This window comes from Blennius ocellaris (assembly GCF_963422515.1).
Source record: "Blennius ocellaris genome assembly, chromosome: 21".
Lineage (NCBI taxonomy): Eukaryota > Metazoa > Chordata > Actinopteri > Blenniiformes > Blenniidae > Blennius > Blennius ocellaris.
The window spans coordinates 5510564-5526261 of record NC_137670.1 but is presented as its reverse complement, the minus strand read 5'-3'; the positions used below and the strand labels follow the sequence as shown (position 1 = coordinate 5526261).

The 15698-nt window shown below is 43.3% G+C and overlaps 1 protein-coding gene across 1 annotated transcript in view; it reads left to right on the top strand.

The window, feature by feature from the left end:
* Window positions 1-909: 909 nt before the first annotated feature.
* grin2cb (glutamate receptor, ionotropic, N-methyl D-aspartate 2Cb) overlaps window positions 910-15698 on the top strand; it is a gene marked incomplete at both ends in the record, with an annotated part of 36807 nt that continues 22018 nt past the window's right edge. The window contains 6 exons of the mRNA XM_080517201.1: window positions 910-1263; window positions 2130-2228; window positions 10834-10899; window positions 11989-12177; window positions 12896-13236; window positions 14890-15004. Of these exons, the coding sequence (XP_080373327.1) occupies window positions 910-1263; window positions 2130-2228; window positions 10834-10899; window positions 11989-12177; window positions 12896-13236; window positions 14890-15004 (1164 nt within the window). The remainder of the gene's footprint in view (window positions 1264-2129; window positions 2229-10833; window positions 10900-11988; window positions 12178-12895; window positions 13237-14889; window positions 15005-15698) is intronic.

The following is a 15698-nucleotide window of genomic DNA, read 5'->3' as shown; positions in this document are numbered from 1 at the left end:
ACCCAAAATATACTAAACAAAATGATTTTATAGTTGTTTGGATATTCTTATCTATACATCTGCAATTACTTTTATATTTGATGCTCTTTTAATAGCTTTTAATAATGGTTTGTGTGTATTATTGTTTATCCCTTCTGTCCAATCTGGATTTTAGTGACTCAGATTCTCTGCTGTCACCCAGTGGGCTTTGACATCATCGTAAACCGCCGTCTTTTGGTTTCTCTCGGTTCGGAGTACTCAGCAGTTTCTGTCACGCAAGTGTGAGTTCCTACATTTTTGGCGATGGACTGATGACGTCACAGCAGAGAGAGACGGGATGAAGTAATGTAATCTGATCCCACTGATGAGGGGCAAGACCTGAGTGTGACAGTTTTTTGGCATTCTGCGCTCTGTGTGTGTGTGTGTGCGCCGATTCAGAGATGTGTAGAGATGGAGAGGTGATTACAGTCATGACACTGGGGGTTGGATTATGGGGGATTACATGCACGCACACTCCTGGTACACACACACACACACACACACACACACACACACACACACACACACACACACACACACACACACACACACACACACACACACACACACACACACACACACACACACACACACACACACACACACACACACACACACACACACACACACACACACACACAGACAGTCGATGACACAGGAGTCTAAACGCAGGGCTAATACTGTCATACAAAAGGGCCAGAACGAGAGAGAGAGAGGGGGACAAACCAGGAGAGGGAAATTACGGGATGATATGTGCTGATGGATTATGAGGCATTACGTCAAAAACATCATAAAAGTGAAGCGGCGTATATTTGACTGCTGCTCTTTTCCTTTCATTCTCCCTCCCTTCTCTCCTTTCCTCCCATCCCTTCCAGGCAGTAGGCTGCCAACATGGCCAACCCCAGAGGACACCCTCCTCCTTATCCTTGGCCCCCGCTCCTCCTCCTCCTCCTACTCCTCCTCCTCATCTCCTCCCCGCTGCCCCTGCAGGCCCGGCCGCTCCTCCTCCAGTCCTCCATCAACGTAGCGGTCGTGTTCAGTGGCTCCAGCTACCAGAACGAGGTCAGAGGTCGCCTGAGCGGGGAGAACTTTGTGGACATGCCGGTGGTGGTCAGTCCCGTCACCGTGCTGGTCAACGACACAAACCCCCGCGACCTGCTGACACGCCTATGCGACACCATGGCGACCGAGAAGCTGCACGGCGTGGTGTTTGAGGACGATGTGGGCTCGGGTGATGGCGCTCAGGTGAAAAAAATAATTAAGGCATTTTTTTTTCTTCTTTTACTCTTTTTGTGCCAACACATCCCCTCGAGTGTCACGGTGTTCATTCACCCACATCCTTCTCCTAAAGCTGCCCAAGGAAACACTTATGTAAAAAAAAAAAAAAAAAAAAAAGCATCTGTCCTGCCTGCTTGAATCACAAAGAGGAACTAATTGAGACGCCAAGCATGTGCTTTCTTTGCTGAAATTAAATTGTGGCGTCAGTATGGTTTACACCGCTAAAAGACAAAGGACATCAAATTACCAAAGGAAATGGTAGATAGTTGTCTAAACAGGCCTTCTTTAGGAACGGATATATAAAATACCGTTCATTTGAGTGTATTATTTTCTCATGCAATCATTTCAGTAACATGAAACTAAATTGTGTTCACAAGTATAATAATTCAGTTGCACGTGTTACAAGATAGAGTTTGAAACTTTAAACCTGGACAAAACGTTTTTCTTTCAGTGGCCAAAAATCCATCCATCCCTTTTCTATACGACGTAGACAGTTTGCCCGTTCACCGCAGTGAGACAAAACACTCCAATTCACTGAATTCAACAAAAAGTTGTGTTTTAAGTGACTCTGTATTTCTGTTCATCTCCAGGAAGTTTATGGACAAAAAGAAAGTTATCATCGACTGCTCCTTTCTTCTCTTTGTACAAGAACTCTCCTTCTTGATGAGTTATTGATAAATTGACACATACAAGTATAAAAGGCCGACTTTTATCTGTTTTCATTCATTCGCAGAGCGTGAATGAGTCTGACAAGGTTCACTTGTAATTTGGCACAGAATGTGCGTTTTCCTCTATTTACAAAAACTACCTGTGTTGCTGGTTGTTGTTTTCAGGTGGCAGAAGTGGCACAGATCCTGGACTTCCTCTCCACTCAGACGTCTCTGCCCATCGTGGGAATCAGCGGCGGCTCTGCCGTTGTCATTCCCTACAAGGTACCCTCAAAGTAACGAGCGGATCGCTGTCATAAAAAGTGAATGGGTTAGCTTTTTTTTTTTTTTGCAAATCCGACGAACGCATTTCACCAACATGCTTCCTGGCGTAACGACGAACAATGTGTAATATAACATAAACGCTGCAGATTCAGCCGCCCGTCACAGCCTCCCGTCTTCGGCAGAATACTTTTGCACTGGCATCATTCAGCTTAAAACAACTTAAGTAGGTCAGAGTGGTGAAACCTACTTTGGCGAGCAACTCTCCCTGCATGCAAATATTTGGATATGAGCATACAGATGGGTGAATTATCAGCAACGACTGCAGCCTTCGACCCTCGTCAGCCCCGGTTAATCCCCGGCTGGGAAAAAGTCGCAGTTGTGCGAAGAGAAAGTTTGCGATGGGGAGACGAGTGCTACAGGCGATCTGCGCCTCAATCAATCATCCCGGTGCACTTGAAGAGCAGCAGGTTTTTCCTGCTATGATTTAGCGTGTATCTCACTGATGAATTGAGACGAAGAGCAGCGAGCTGTGTAGTTAGTTGTAAAGAAGAGATTGATGACGCCAGATGGATTCTTAAGCTTATATTTTTCCCTCCACTTTTGAGTTGTTAAAATGGCTCCATCCCTCCTTCCTTCCTTCCTTCCTTCCTCCCTCCCGTGCTGCACGCTTTCTGCTCGTCTCCCCTCCCGTCCTTTAATTGCCTAAGTGCTATCTTCAACACCTTGTATTTATAGAACCAACTGTCACACATAGAAACACACATGCAAATGAGCACGGTCACATATGAGAGCGGGCGTGCCCACGAACACACACTAACACACACCGACACAGACAAATACATTCCTTCACTCATCCACCAGAAGACAAAAACCAAAAAGCACGGCTGTGATTGGGAGAGCTCAAGCCCCCCACCCCCCCCGGGCGACATTTTGTAAACCAGAGCATGTTGTATTTATCAGCTTCCTGTTAATCAAAAGGTATCTGCAGATGTCACGTCATAGACGGGAATTAAACAGGAGGAGCTGTAGCTGCGGGAGGGTGATTGATTTGCTGTATTTTGATGGCGGAGCGAGTGAGTAAGAGGCAGGGAGAGGAGAAAGATGCTTCGATGAAGCTCTGCTGACAGCTGCCTGAAGGCAGTGTTTTACTGTCTCACAGATAAGTCTCCCTTCTCTTTTTCCCACCAGTGGAATAGTCGATCTTGTTCTTGCCAGTTTCATTCTTTAACATTCCTTCCACTGTTTTACGTTTTATATTCCAGTCCTCGTCCCTCTAATCAACTTGTTTTCATCAATAACTTTTCTGTCCTGGCCACGAGTCCAGTTTCTGTTTTCGTGTTTTTTCGTCCTGTGTTCCTCCGAGCCCTGTGGCGCTCCAGGAAAACCATTAAAATGCTGATTAGCATCCCATTTACACAATGTTTCAATGGAAACGCATCGTTTTTGTGTTCTCCTTTCAGAAAAGTTTCGCCTTTATACAGCAACGTTTTGAAAACAGTGTCTGTTTACATGGAGCCAGCAGAAACTCTGAAAACTATGTAAATATCATGTGGGGCCACTAGTAGCTGCTGTTGTCTGTTTTTGGAATGAAACCACCCACACAGGCTGCAGAGAACAAAACACTATAAACATTAACAATGGGAGAAGACGGACATTTGTATGGACAGACGACAAATTTAGATTGTTGTGACGGTAACTGTCAACTATAAAACTCGCAACTCCCAGGAGAATATGGACTGGGAGTCATGACACTCTGGAGGAAACACTGTTGTTATTGTCTGGCTACTGAGCATGTGCAGAAGAACTATTTACTATGGCAGTGGTGCACATGCACAGTAGTAGAATCCAAGTGTTTTCAAAAAGTTGTATTGTCAGTGGCTCAGAGCTCGGTTGTTGTGTAAACGGACACTCAAAATGTTATGAGAGTTTTCTTATTTTCACTTGAAAATGTTGCCATGTAAATGGGAGACTGATTTTGACCTTCAATTGTCAGATAGAGCGGAGATGTTTAGTTGACATGGAGAACCCTGGACAGCTGAACCGCCCTTCCAGGGTCAGTTGGAATCTGAGCGGCAGTTGTGTGAAAAGTATTTTTGATGCTTCAATCACTGAAATGTGCAAACGCCAATACTACCGCGGCCATTGCAAAGGAATCTGTTACCTGTGTTGAAAACTCATCAGGAAGCTTCTGTTGAGCTGCCAAAAGACGGGACAAAGACTTGTTTTGTTACTCTCATGATGAAGCCACCAGCATAAAGGCAGAGGGAGGAGGGAAAGGCTGCAGCTTGTCTCTTGCGATTTGAACCCAGGTCGACTGTTTAATGTGCCACAGACTCCAACACGTTTCAACAACTGGCCAAACGGCTCAGTTTCTCCAGCAGTTTTTCCAATGCTCCAAAGTGTTTCAGGCAGTGATGGGCAACTTTGGATTGAATTAAAGTCCTTGTTCTTTCACTTATTTAACCTCTTTGTGCGATAAAGGACCCACAATGTTGAGTTCTCTATGTCTCCATAGCACAAAGACCAAAATTAAGCAAATGTAGAACAGACAACAACCTGTTGTTGACGTGTTTGAAAGGGTGTAGGAAGAAGTGCAAACTTATTTAATCGTACATCTGTGCATCTTTGTCATAAACTTCATTTTTTAAGTCAAACAATGAGGTTTTCCTAATTCAACATCAATGTCATAAACAAACGAACCGTCATTGTCATCACTGAACCCTGCACCTTGCAGGAATCACCTCTTTATTGCTCTTTTTTAAACTTCTTTCTTTAACTGTGACTTTCCCCTTAAATCGTGACCTTTCTGTCTTTTGCAGAACAAATTCCCAGAAAAACCCAGCAATAAGTTATTCATTATACATTATTTGAATAGTTTTAAACTCCACGAGGTCCATGAATTTTAAACTTTTCATTTGTAAAAATAGCGGATTGTTCAATAAAAACCACCATTGTTAACAATTCTTATCGCTCCTTTTATTTTTTGCTCTCCTTTGTCGTCATGGAGAAAGAAAAGCTTGTCAGAGGTGTCTGGCATAATGGGGCAGGTGGATTGGACAGAGAAAGACATATGTGAGAGTGCACAATTCTCTTATGGGATAAAAGAGCATCAATAGTGCTTGATTATCAATCGCCTGATGATGATGATGAATATCTTTGATGGCGGATTTAAAAAGAAGCAGCAGCCGCCCGGGCCGCCTATTTATGGTTTTCTGTCTCAGTGATCCTTCTATGGCAAACGAGGAAGGAGGGAAGGAGACAAAGATGAAAAGATTGAAGGGAGGAGAGGAAGTGCGTCTTTTGTCAGACGCCACATACATCAAGCAAAAAGCGAAGAGGAGGAAATGAGAAAGCGTAAGGAATGGCTGGGGGAAAAAAATGGCATAAAGACTGTTCAATAAGGCCCGCGAGGGGAGGGGGAAAACATTGCGACTCTCTCTGAGGAGTTGGAAATCAGAGGTTGAGTGTGTTTTCTCTTTCTCTGCTCTTGGCTTTTTGGTGAGTCGGTGCAGTGCGCCGGGTGGTCAATAGGGGGTGCTGCTCCCAGATGCTGCGTCAGGAGAGAAGAAGAGCAGGAGGCGACTGACAGAAGGGGGTGAGGGGATTAAATGGGAGGGTGAACACAGCAAGGAACTTTAGCAAAGCTTTCATTGGTTTTTACATAATTAATAATATTGCTACAGTAAGGACTGTCATCATTGTATTGGGTATTGTATGTAGACTTTTGAGGGGAAAATTAATTTAATCCATTGAGAAATGTGACTGTAATTTATGTAATATGTGGAAAAAGTGAAGTGCTGTGTTTGTTTTTACAGAGAGAAAAAAAAACCCATTTCAAAACAATTTCACACGAGCAAGCAGAGGAGATGGTGAAAAGGAAAATCCAATTTTTTAACAAGAAGAAACTTGCAGAACCAGACTCAGAGGTGGAGACTTTCTGCAGAACCAGAACCTCTTTTACATGATCTGTTCCTTTCAAGGTTGTAGTACATGAATAGAGTGAAACATTCTCCACCTCTGTTGCAAAAATGTGACAAAGGTCAAACACCAATTCATAATAAACCCAAATTAAATGTTTAGGTTTTTAAAGTACGAAACGGACATTTCTAAGAGTGTAGAAAGTCTGGTAAATTGTGACTAAGAATGTGAGTGCACATAACTGTTTACTCTCTTTGTGGTGCAGAAAGTGGATATATGGATTTACTCTCATTGGAAAAACACTTATTTAAAGATAACACCCCATTAAATGTGTTTTAATCAGTTCTCATCTACGAGCTGTGCCATTAGTACGGGTTAATACGACAAATAATGTAAAACACTTTAGGGATTGTTGAACCATTTGAACTGATGAAGAGGAAGAAATCCAAGTAGTAAAAATATTTTTTTTATATATATATATATATATATATATCTTGAGCTTTCTGCTTTATCATATACCAGAAACTGAGTTTCAAAAATGAAACTCGTTTCCTGGATCAATCTCAATACCACATTTTCACCAGGTTTCCCCAGAAAGAAGGCTTTTTGAAAAGCACTGCTGCTGATGTAACACCGGCGGGCTCACGTAACAAGGATAAAGTGAATATTGCTTTCCCTGGTTGATGTGGGGAAAAAGCTTAATTGACTGCAGTCATCTGATATCAAAGACGACTACGAGGCGTCTGTTTTTGAGGAACTGCACCCGTGAGCATTTGATCCTTTCCACACACTGGCGTTTGTTCGTTACAGTTACCGGCATCAGGTAGCGGATGGTCGTGGTTGGAGGCGACGATGAACGAAGCCGACCGGTTTTCGTGTACGGCAGTGAACAAGGAGACATCAAAGTCTGGATGAAGCTCGTAAGAGATTGAGCTTCGACTACAAGATCATTCATTCCGATTTGGAGCTGTTGATTATGTTCCAGTCTGACGGCTGCTGTGGTCTGAGGCGGTGAGATAGTGGACTGAAGTCATGTGACCAGTCTTATTGGATCACAGTGTACATTTCTTTTTTTGGGGATGTGAGTGTTTCTGTCGCCAGCGTGACCCGGTTCCCGTGTTCGTCCTTCTGTCCCCCCGTCTCCTCTCAGCTCGCTTCTGGCTCTCTCTTGGCCTCGTGATCCAGAAACCAGAAAACTCCATAAGCAGGTCATGACGAGCCCAGAGCCGCTGCGTTTCCCTTTGGATGCCTTTTTTTTTTTTTCCCTTTCTTCATCACTGGGAGTAAAAGTACATTAAGTTATGACAGCAGGCCCCACTGATTTCAAGGAGGCGGTGAATGAACTCAGTAATACCGGGGCTGAGACGACAGGGACGGTAGAAAAGGTTTTTTATCAGATTGAAGATGTGACCACAAACACTTTATATGCTCACTTTATTGTCAATCTGATAGAAATCCTTTCCTGATTTCAATTCATGTCAGCAAGCAAAAAAACTGGACGGCACCACCTCCTACGACCTGATTGTGATTTCAATCGGATGGTGCAAATGTAATCAGTTTGAAGTGTTTACATGATCAGCATTGAATCAGATTTTTGCTCCACATAATGAAATCACAGCTTGTGATGCATAGCAGAACTTACCACAGTGTACCTTTCTAAGAGCTTCTGCTACTTTGTCGTCTGATAAACCTGTTCTTTCCATAATGGCCAACATCCACGTTATCAGTCTGTTGCTTGAATTATAAGCCTTTGTAACCGGTATTGGAGTTAATGGTCTTCCTTGCTTGTCTGAGCTCCGTCTCCTGGCATCTGTGTTGGGAGCAAAGAAACAGTCCCTTCAAAATCCCACTTTAGAGCGTGGGGATTCTTTCACCCATACAGTAAAATACAGCTGCTTTGCTCTGTGTTCTCTTCATATCCGACGCTCAGTTAATTAGGTGACCTTGACTATTTTATTTCAGAGTGTGCTGAGGGTCACTCGCTGGTGTCCAAACTTTATATAAGCTGCAAAAAAAAAAAAAGAATAAAAGAAAAAAGAAGACATTCGTGTGTACAAAGTGCTTGTGTCCACATTTATGTGAGCATCTGACCGACATCAGTCGCTCCGCCGAGAGGAGGCGCGGCACAAAGTTCTCCTCGTGGGAGGAGAGAAGCGTGTGAGCAGCCACCATGTCCACCATCTTCCTGTCACATTACCATACGCTCCTGCAGTAGGACTGCTAATTACGCCCGTGTGTGTGACAGCTGCACCGCCAAGGTGGCGAGAACAAGACGGCTGGGGGAAATGGTGGTGGTGGGGGGTGGTGGTGGTGGGGGGTGGTGGGGGGCAACTCCATCTCCTCATGTGTGTGCGTTACTGTGAGAGTCGTACATGGAACACATGATAGTTTTATTGTAATTCCTGTTTGATTCCACCATAGGAGGACAGACGTGTGCGTTTTCTCATTGTGTTTGATATGTAATTTGATACTGCTAATTGGATAGTGATTAAACACTCACTGGACCAGAGGAGTCGCTGCATTAATAGTTTATTTAATAGCTTAGACGCGGCTAATTGGATTTTAATGGCGCTTCTCCGAAATGATGCACTTCACCTCACTCCGGCATGTCAGCTGAAGTGGGGCCCTATACTTAACCAGGCCTGCCAATCCCGAGCTACTTCTTTATTTATTCAGCGACAGCCCGAAGCGCTTGTTTGCCGCTATTTTTATTGCTATTTTGGTGTGTCGCCCAGTCAGTGGTCTGGTGACATTTCAGCTCCGGAGGTGAGTTTCAAACGAGCTCAGGCGGCGATAAAACTGGTAAAATTGAGTGAAGGAGAGTCTCGCTGTGATATTCCTGCGGTATTCCTCGGGCGGCGGCGCTCTCTGGGGCATCGCAGAGCCTCTGGGCTGTGGGAGAGAGAAGAGCAACAGGAAGGAGGGATGACAGTTAGTCACCTCTGAGACGAGAACAGACGAAGAAGATCTGAGACCTGTTCCCAAATGGCACTTTGACAGTTTAACACTATCGCCTCTCTCTCTCTCGCTCTCTCTCTCTCGCTCTCTCTCTCTCTGACTGCTCATACATGTCTACTGTCATAGTTGAACATTTTTGACACTCATTTCGGTTTTCAGTTCATCATTTCAATTGCAGTCGCCACCAGCAACCCGAAAAGGTTTCGGGGACAATTACACATGACCTACATTTATGGACAAATATTCATTTCCACGCCCAAATCTGACCCCCTTTAATTTATTTTTTGATATTGTTATTTATTTCATCTACAAATCACCGTCTGCCATTGCTACGTCACATACCCGGTGTCGTTGTTGCAGATTTGCTTTGTTGTTTGACATTCTATTAAACTGAGTGATAGGTTTCCTGCTCGGAATTGATGAGAGACACACGTGTGACAACAGCTGTGAGATGTGACCGCGTGAAGCAGAGCGTCCCCGAAAATAAACTCGCGCACCCGAGGTGGGAAAAACGTTCCTCTTATACGCTACAAAAGCCGTTTGGGGGTCTCCCGATGTTGATCTTTGTATGTATTCTGATTTTTTTTCTTACATTTTCTGATATCCATCCACCTCTCCTTCGGAGACTGTTTGAATTCTGTTTGATGCATTTCAATCAAGCAACCTCAATTTTTTCCAGTTCGTAGGTATGCAAATGTATGCTAACGCCGACAAGCACAAACAACATAGGATCACCGTGTCTTGACGGAAAGAGAACAGCAGGCCCGGGAGCTGCTCGGAGGCTCGGGCTCCAATTAGATGACGTTTGAAGTGAAAATGCGCCATTTTTGCGCTTTTGTTTGAGAAAAGTTTTGCGTTCACACAGTAGGGTTTTTAATATGAGGTCCGCGTCCATGGAAACGACAGAAATGCAGGGAATGATGTAATTTTCATTGTTGACCACTAGTGGGAGCTGCTGTTTGTATTTGTAATGACACCACACACACAAGCAGGGAGAGAACGTTTGTATAGACAGACGGCAAAGTTGGATAAAATTTCTTTAATTTATTTGTAAATCCTTGGGATTTGGCCTGTGCTTGAATGGTGCTCTATAAATACGTTTGCCTTGCCTAAATAACCACACCTGACCTTATGATTCGCATCTTTGTCGACTTGCCATCCTTAAAGGACTTTATTTTATTTTTTTCCAATGTGTTAATCTGCGTGCCCTTATCTAAATCAAACACTATTTCCTCAATTTGTCACATTTATTTAATTGGTTTGGTAAGTCCGTTCCACTGTGCTGGACACTAGACTTTTAACACTGATGGTTTTACAACCAATGATATGCTTACTTTTGGGGGGAAAAAAAAAAGACTAATTATTCACAGAGCTTGAGGTTTTCTCCAAATTTGTGCCGCTGTAACGGCGCTGAAAAGAGAAGAAGCAGACGAGTTAATCTGCTTGTGTTGTGACAAGCTGTGCGTCTACAAGTTCCCTCTGCCGGCTTACTGAGCTCTCGTCTTCCCAGGTGAAGAATAAGTCATGACCCGAGGGCCCGCGAAACTCATTCAGAACTCTTACACTTCATCTCCAGAAAGTACATGTTTAACAGCCTTTTCATAACCTTGTCTTGATGGCAAACATCTACCCTGCTGATGGATCGAGCTCTGGAGCTGCTTCTGCACCATTTGCCTTTCCACCCATGACAAGCTGAATCATTTCACCAGACCTTTCTCTTGATTTGCAGGCGGAGGGATCGTCCTTCTTGCAGATGGGTGCTTCTTTAGAGCAGCAGGTCCTCTGCATGTTCAAGGTACAGAAATAGACTTTGTTAACAAAGGTACCTCACTTAAACTCCGGTGCTGTTTATGCAAATCAGGCTGTCGGTAATAACTGCAAATCTGCAAGGCCAAGTCTTTCATTTCAACCCAAGTTGCAGCCTTGGAAAAAAATTTGTAGGAAAACCTTGATGGTGTTAAACTTGTTCAACAAGTCAGAACTACAGATTAACTAAATTTGATGGGATGAATTTGAAGGACAATAAATGCTAATTCAGTTTTTGGTAAGTTTTTTTAATCAGAATTGGTATAAATGTATCATATAAATAAATGTAGTCAAGTTGCGAGTGTTGAACTCCAGCGACATGTTTAACATACAGTTATTAATCCTCCTGATTTACTTCTTTATCGCTCCGTTTGCGCAACAAACGCTTTCAGGTGAAAACTTGACAACTGAAATTTTGCTTTGAGGGGTCTGTTTGCATGACAACAGTACGCAAAATGCTGAAAATGCAACTTTCAAAAATGCAGCATTTTGAAAATGATCCAACACCGTCTCCATGGAAACGGGGGGGAAAATTGTTAATGTTTGTATCGTATCGTCTTGGCCTGGCATGCTAACTAAAATTCCCCCTATACAATTTCAATTTAAAAGTTGTCATGTAAACTGGGCCTAAATAATCACATCCTTGAGAGTAGTCTCTGTTGTTATGTCTATAAAACAGTTTTACTGTGTAACTTTTGTAGAAAAGCATTTTAACTTTTTATTTTATTTGATCTGCTGGTTTATTAGTGAAAGATAGACAGTCCAAACATCATTAGTCAGCATTATTTGAGTGCAGCAGAAGGACTTTAAGTTCCCTTTGGGGAAAAAATTGTTTGCTGTTAAAGCCCCAAAACAAAACAAACATCACGCTTGCAATGCCACGCGTTTTCTACTAAATGTTGCCTAAGCGGGGCCTTAATTATCAGGAATAACCACAATCTTTTAACAAATTAGTGTGTTGAAATCCTTCATTATGTCATGAGTGCAGTGATTCTATATGACTAAGAGAGACACATTGACATCTTGGGAGGAAACTGGAGTACATTGAGTAATATTTAACTCAAATTCTTGATTTCAGATGATGGAGGAGTATGACTGGGGTGATTTTGCAGTGATCACCAGCTTGCTGCCAGGCTATGACACCTTTGTGGATATAATTGAGACCTACACAGACACGTCCTACTTCCTGTGGAACCTGCAAGATATCTTGTCTCTGGAAATGTCTGTCGGGGCGAGCGACGCCAAGACCAAGCGTGTGCTACAGCAGGTAGGTGTAAACAGACGCATAAAACGCCACAAAAGTTTTCGGTTTTCACTTGAAGACGCCATAAGCGGCACATCGTTGTCACATTTTTTCCAAATGTACAAAGCTTTGCCTTCAGAAATTATCATAATGTTCAATTTGGATTATCCCAACACAAAGCCTTCGGTATTATGAAGTTGTAGCCTGTTATATGTTGTATGTTATAACCCATGCAGTAGGTTTAATTGAAGCATCAAAGTTCTTTTGGGTCTATTTCATTTTCTGCAAATAACATTGAATTGTAGGAGACATTTATAGTTATTTATTTAAGCCAGAATTTCACTTATATGATGCTTTTCTACTGCTTGAGCAGTCCTCAATGCTCTTTTACACTGTTACTCACATTGACCCACACACCAATGGCTGCCATGCAAGGTGCTCAATCATCCATTGGGAGCAGTTTGGGTCTCAGTGTCTTGCTCGAGGACACTTCGGGGAATTGAGACTGCAACATTTCCATTACTAATGTCAAATACACCCGAATGTGGCATCTATTAAAAAACAGAAACACACAAAAAAACGAGGGCCCTCCTTTACATAAACGAGTCAAAATCTTAAAGAGTTATTAAATATGAATTTCAGGAAATGATTCATGATTAACAAACCCGATGTTTTCCTCCCAAAGAGAAGAAGTTGGCAGTCAAACTTCCCCTGCTTCTGTTTCTTTCTCCCCCCACGGCAGCTGGACTCCCAGGTCCTGCTGGCGTACTGCTCCCACGAGGAGGCCCAGTACCTGTTTCGCCAGGCAGCCGAGGTGGGCCTGCTGGGGCCGGGCTACATCTGGATCATCCCCAGCCTGGCCGTGGGCAACCCCGACAGCCCTCCGCCCGACAGCTTCCCCATCGGCGTGATTGGCGTGATCACCGACCAGTGGAGGAAAAGCTTGCGGCAGAGGGTGAGGGAGGGCGTCGCCATCGTATCCAAAGGCGCGGAGAGTTTCAAGAAGCAGTACGGCTTTATACCCGAGGGACACGGAGACTGCAACAAACTGCCCAAACCCTCAGACAACAACACTCTGTTCAGGTATTCCAGCTTTTTCATGGATTGTTTTGAACCGAACAAAATATAAAATCGCCTGCTTTTGAATCCACGATCAGCCGAACCCATCTACTGATGTATTTGGTTACATTAGCCTCTATTTGTTTACTTTCAGTAATGAAACTTTTCCCCTTGGATTTTGGTTTGAAGGATGTTTGCGGAGGCTCATTGTGCATGCAGAGGTGGCTCCGCATGAAGCCGTCCATAGAGCAAAGACACAGAGGGATCAGACAAAGACCATAGCAGAATAACAAGAGCAAGGGTCAAACTTTTAATGAGAAAAGACATGACATGTCAAGGAAAGCTGGAACTAGAGACAAGTCGGTGACCAAGGTGCACACAAGGACGAAATAACATGAACTGGCAACAGACGAGGCGAGAAGCTTCACTTAGACAATGAAAGGTTGGTTGTGAACAAACAGGACAAGTGAACAAACAACATTGTTTTTGGCGTTTTCATGTCAGAAAAGCTTTGTGTGTACGTGGCAACGTTTTGAACGCGAAGCAGAAAAGGATGCTGTTTTTGTCGTGAAACCACACACACAGGCACAGAGGACGACACACTTTAAACAGTAACAATGGCAGCACGCCAACATTCGTGGGGACAGACGACAAAGTCGGATTGTTATTCTGGTCCCACTGTTGCAGTGGTAGAAAAGCACAGTCATGAGTCAAATTATTTTACCGTTGATTATTTGTTACTGTCCATCTACTGAACATGTCGCAGCATCTGACAAATGTGTCTTCCTCCGTTTCCATGGAGACAGAGTTGGAGTATTTTCAAATGGTTCCGCCTTGGGGGTGTTTTTCAAAAAGGTTGTGTTTTCATTGGCACCGTTGTCGTGTAAACGTACACCCAAAACTTCCTTTCCACTTCAAAACATTGGTAAACGGGGCATAGTTGACTACCTCCTGAATATATTGACCATATATGAACGATTTGCTCATTTCAGTTGGTTTTCAGAATCAAACTTCTCCTTCATGTCCTACTCTGAGTTAAAAACTCAGTTTTGCTGGCCAAGCTTCTTCTTTTTATCCCCCTGAAAACTAAGAAAATCACTTTTTTCAGGTCTCTCGCAACTTTTCTCATTATTTGAAAATATTTCATAACACGCTTCTTTTTTTTTTTAAATTCTTACAAACTTTTGCTTTTGTTTGTTATTCGCACCCCAGATTGAAGGATTTATCTAAAGATCATTAACGTTGTGTTAAAATAGAGTCAACTTCTAGGTTTACTGCCTGTAGCACGCACAGTGATCGTTACTGGTGCAAGGAGAGAACTTTATCTTTTAATCTCACCAGCACTGAAAGTGTGGTGGTCTGAAATGCAAATCGCTGTGGATTCATTATTCATAGTCGAGTCTATCATGGATTTAGGAGACAGCAAAATCACTGTGCAGGAACTCGACGCTGTCCGGCCAATCACCTGCTGCTATCATCACCTAATGAGCTACTTCCAGTCTCCCACATTAGATTAAAGCTTCCTGGGGGAGCTTTACATTTAATTAGGAGGTGATCGCCGGGCGCGCGTTTATCCGTGTAAATGAATATGCAAATTATGTGTAGAACGTTTGAGTCAAAGCTTCTTGATTGTGAGATTTGTATTTGTACGTAATCAATAATAAACGTTTCTTGCAGGAGCATGCTGAATGTGACGTGGGAAAGAAGAGACCTGTCCTTCAACAACCAAGGCTTCCTCTCCAACCCTTCCATGGTCGTCATTGCTTTGGACCGGGAGCGACTCTGGGACAAGGTATGAAGAATTAAGCCCGAGTCGAACGACATATTAGAACAGGCACAGCAAGTGTTGATGTGGTTGCGTGGCCACAGAGAGCCGGACATTATTTTCTGACAGAGTGAGACATTTCATAACTTCCGTCGACACACGTGTTCCCCTGACCACGATCTGCTTCCACTTACGACCAATGAATGCAGGAGAAATCAATGTGGTGATCACATCACAGCAACAGTGAGCCGTTTCCAAGAGAGGTAAAATGCTGGACCACGTCCACATTCTCCATCTGCCTCCATTCGGAGGTTCTCCCCGCCTATAAACACCACAAAGAGAAAGATGCCGTCCTTGGTTTGCTTGGTTTAGAGTGATATTGTGAAGTCAAACACACTTTGGTACACTAGTTATTAAACCTCGCCTCCTTCCTGGGACGATCGCTTTACGAAGCCATGACCAGATTCTTGTATCGCTGTATAAATCCTCCGATGTTCCTCACAAAGACATTTCTTTAAGAAACTGGACTTAATATTCAAGAATCTAATTTGGGGTTTCAAAACCTGCAGAGTATTGGAATGTAATTTACCATTTTATACAAACAGCCGAACTTTTCTTCTTGTTCTTATGGATTCTTATGGGAGTATGCAGGGATTTTAGAACTTCATAAAAAGCTCAGCGCACAAACATGAACCATGAGGGAAAATGCAGGTGGATATTT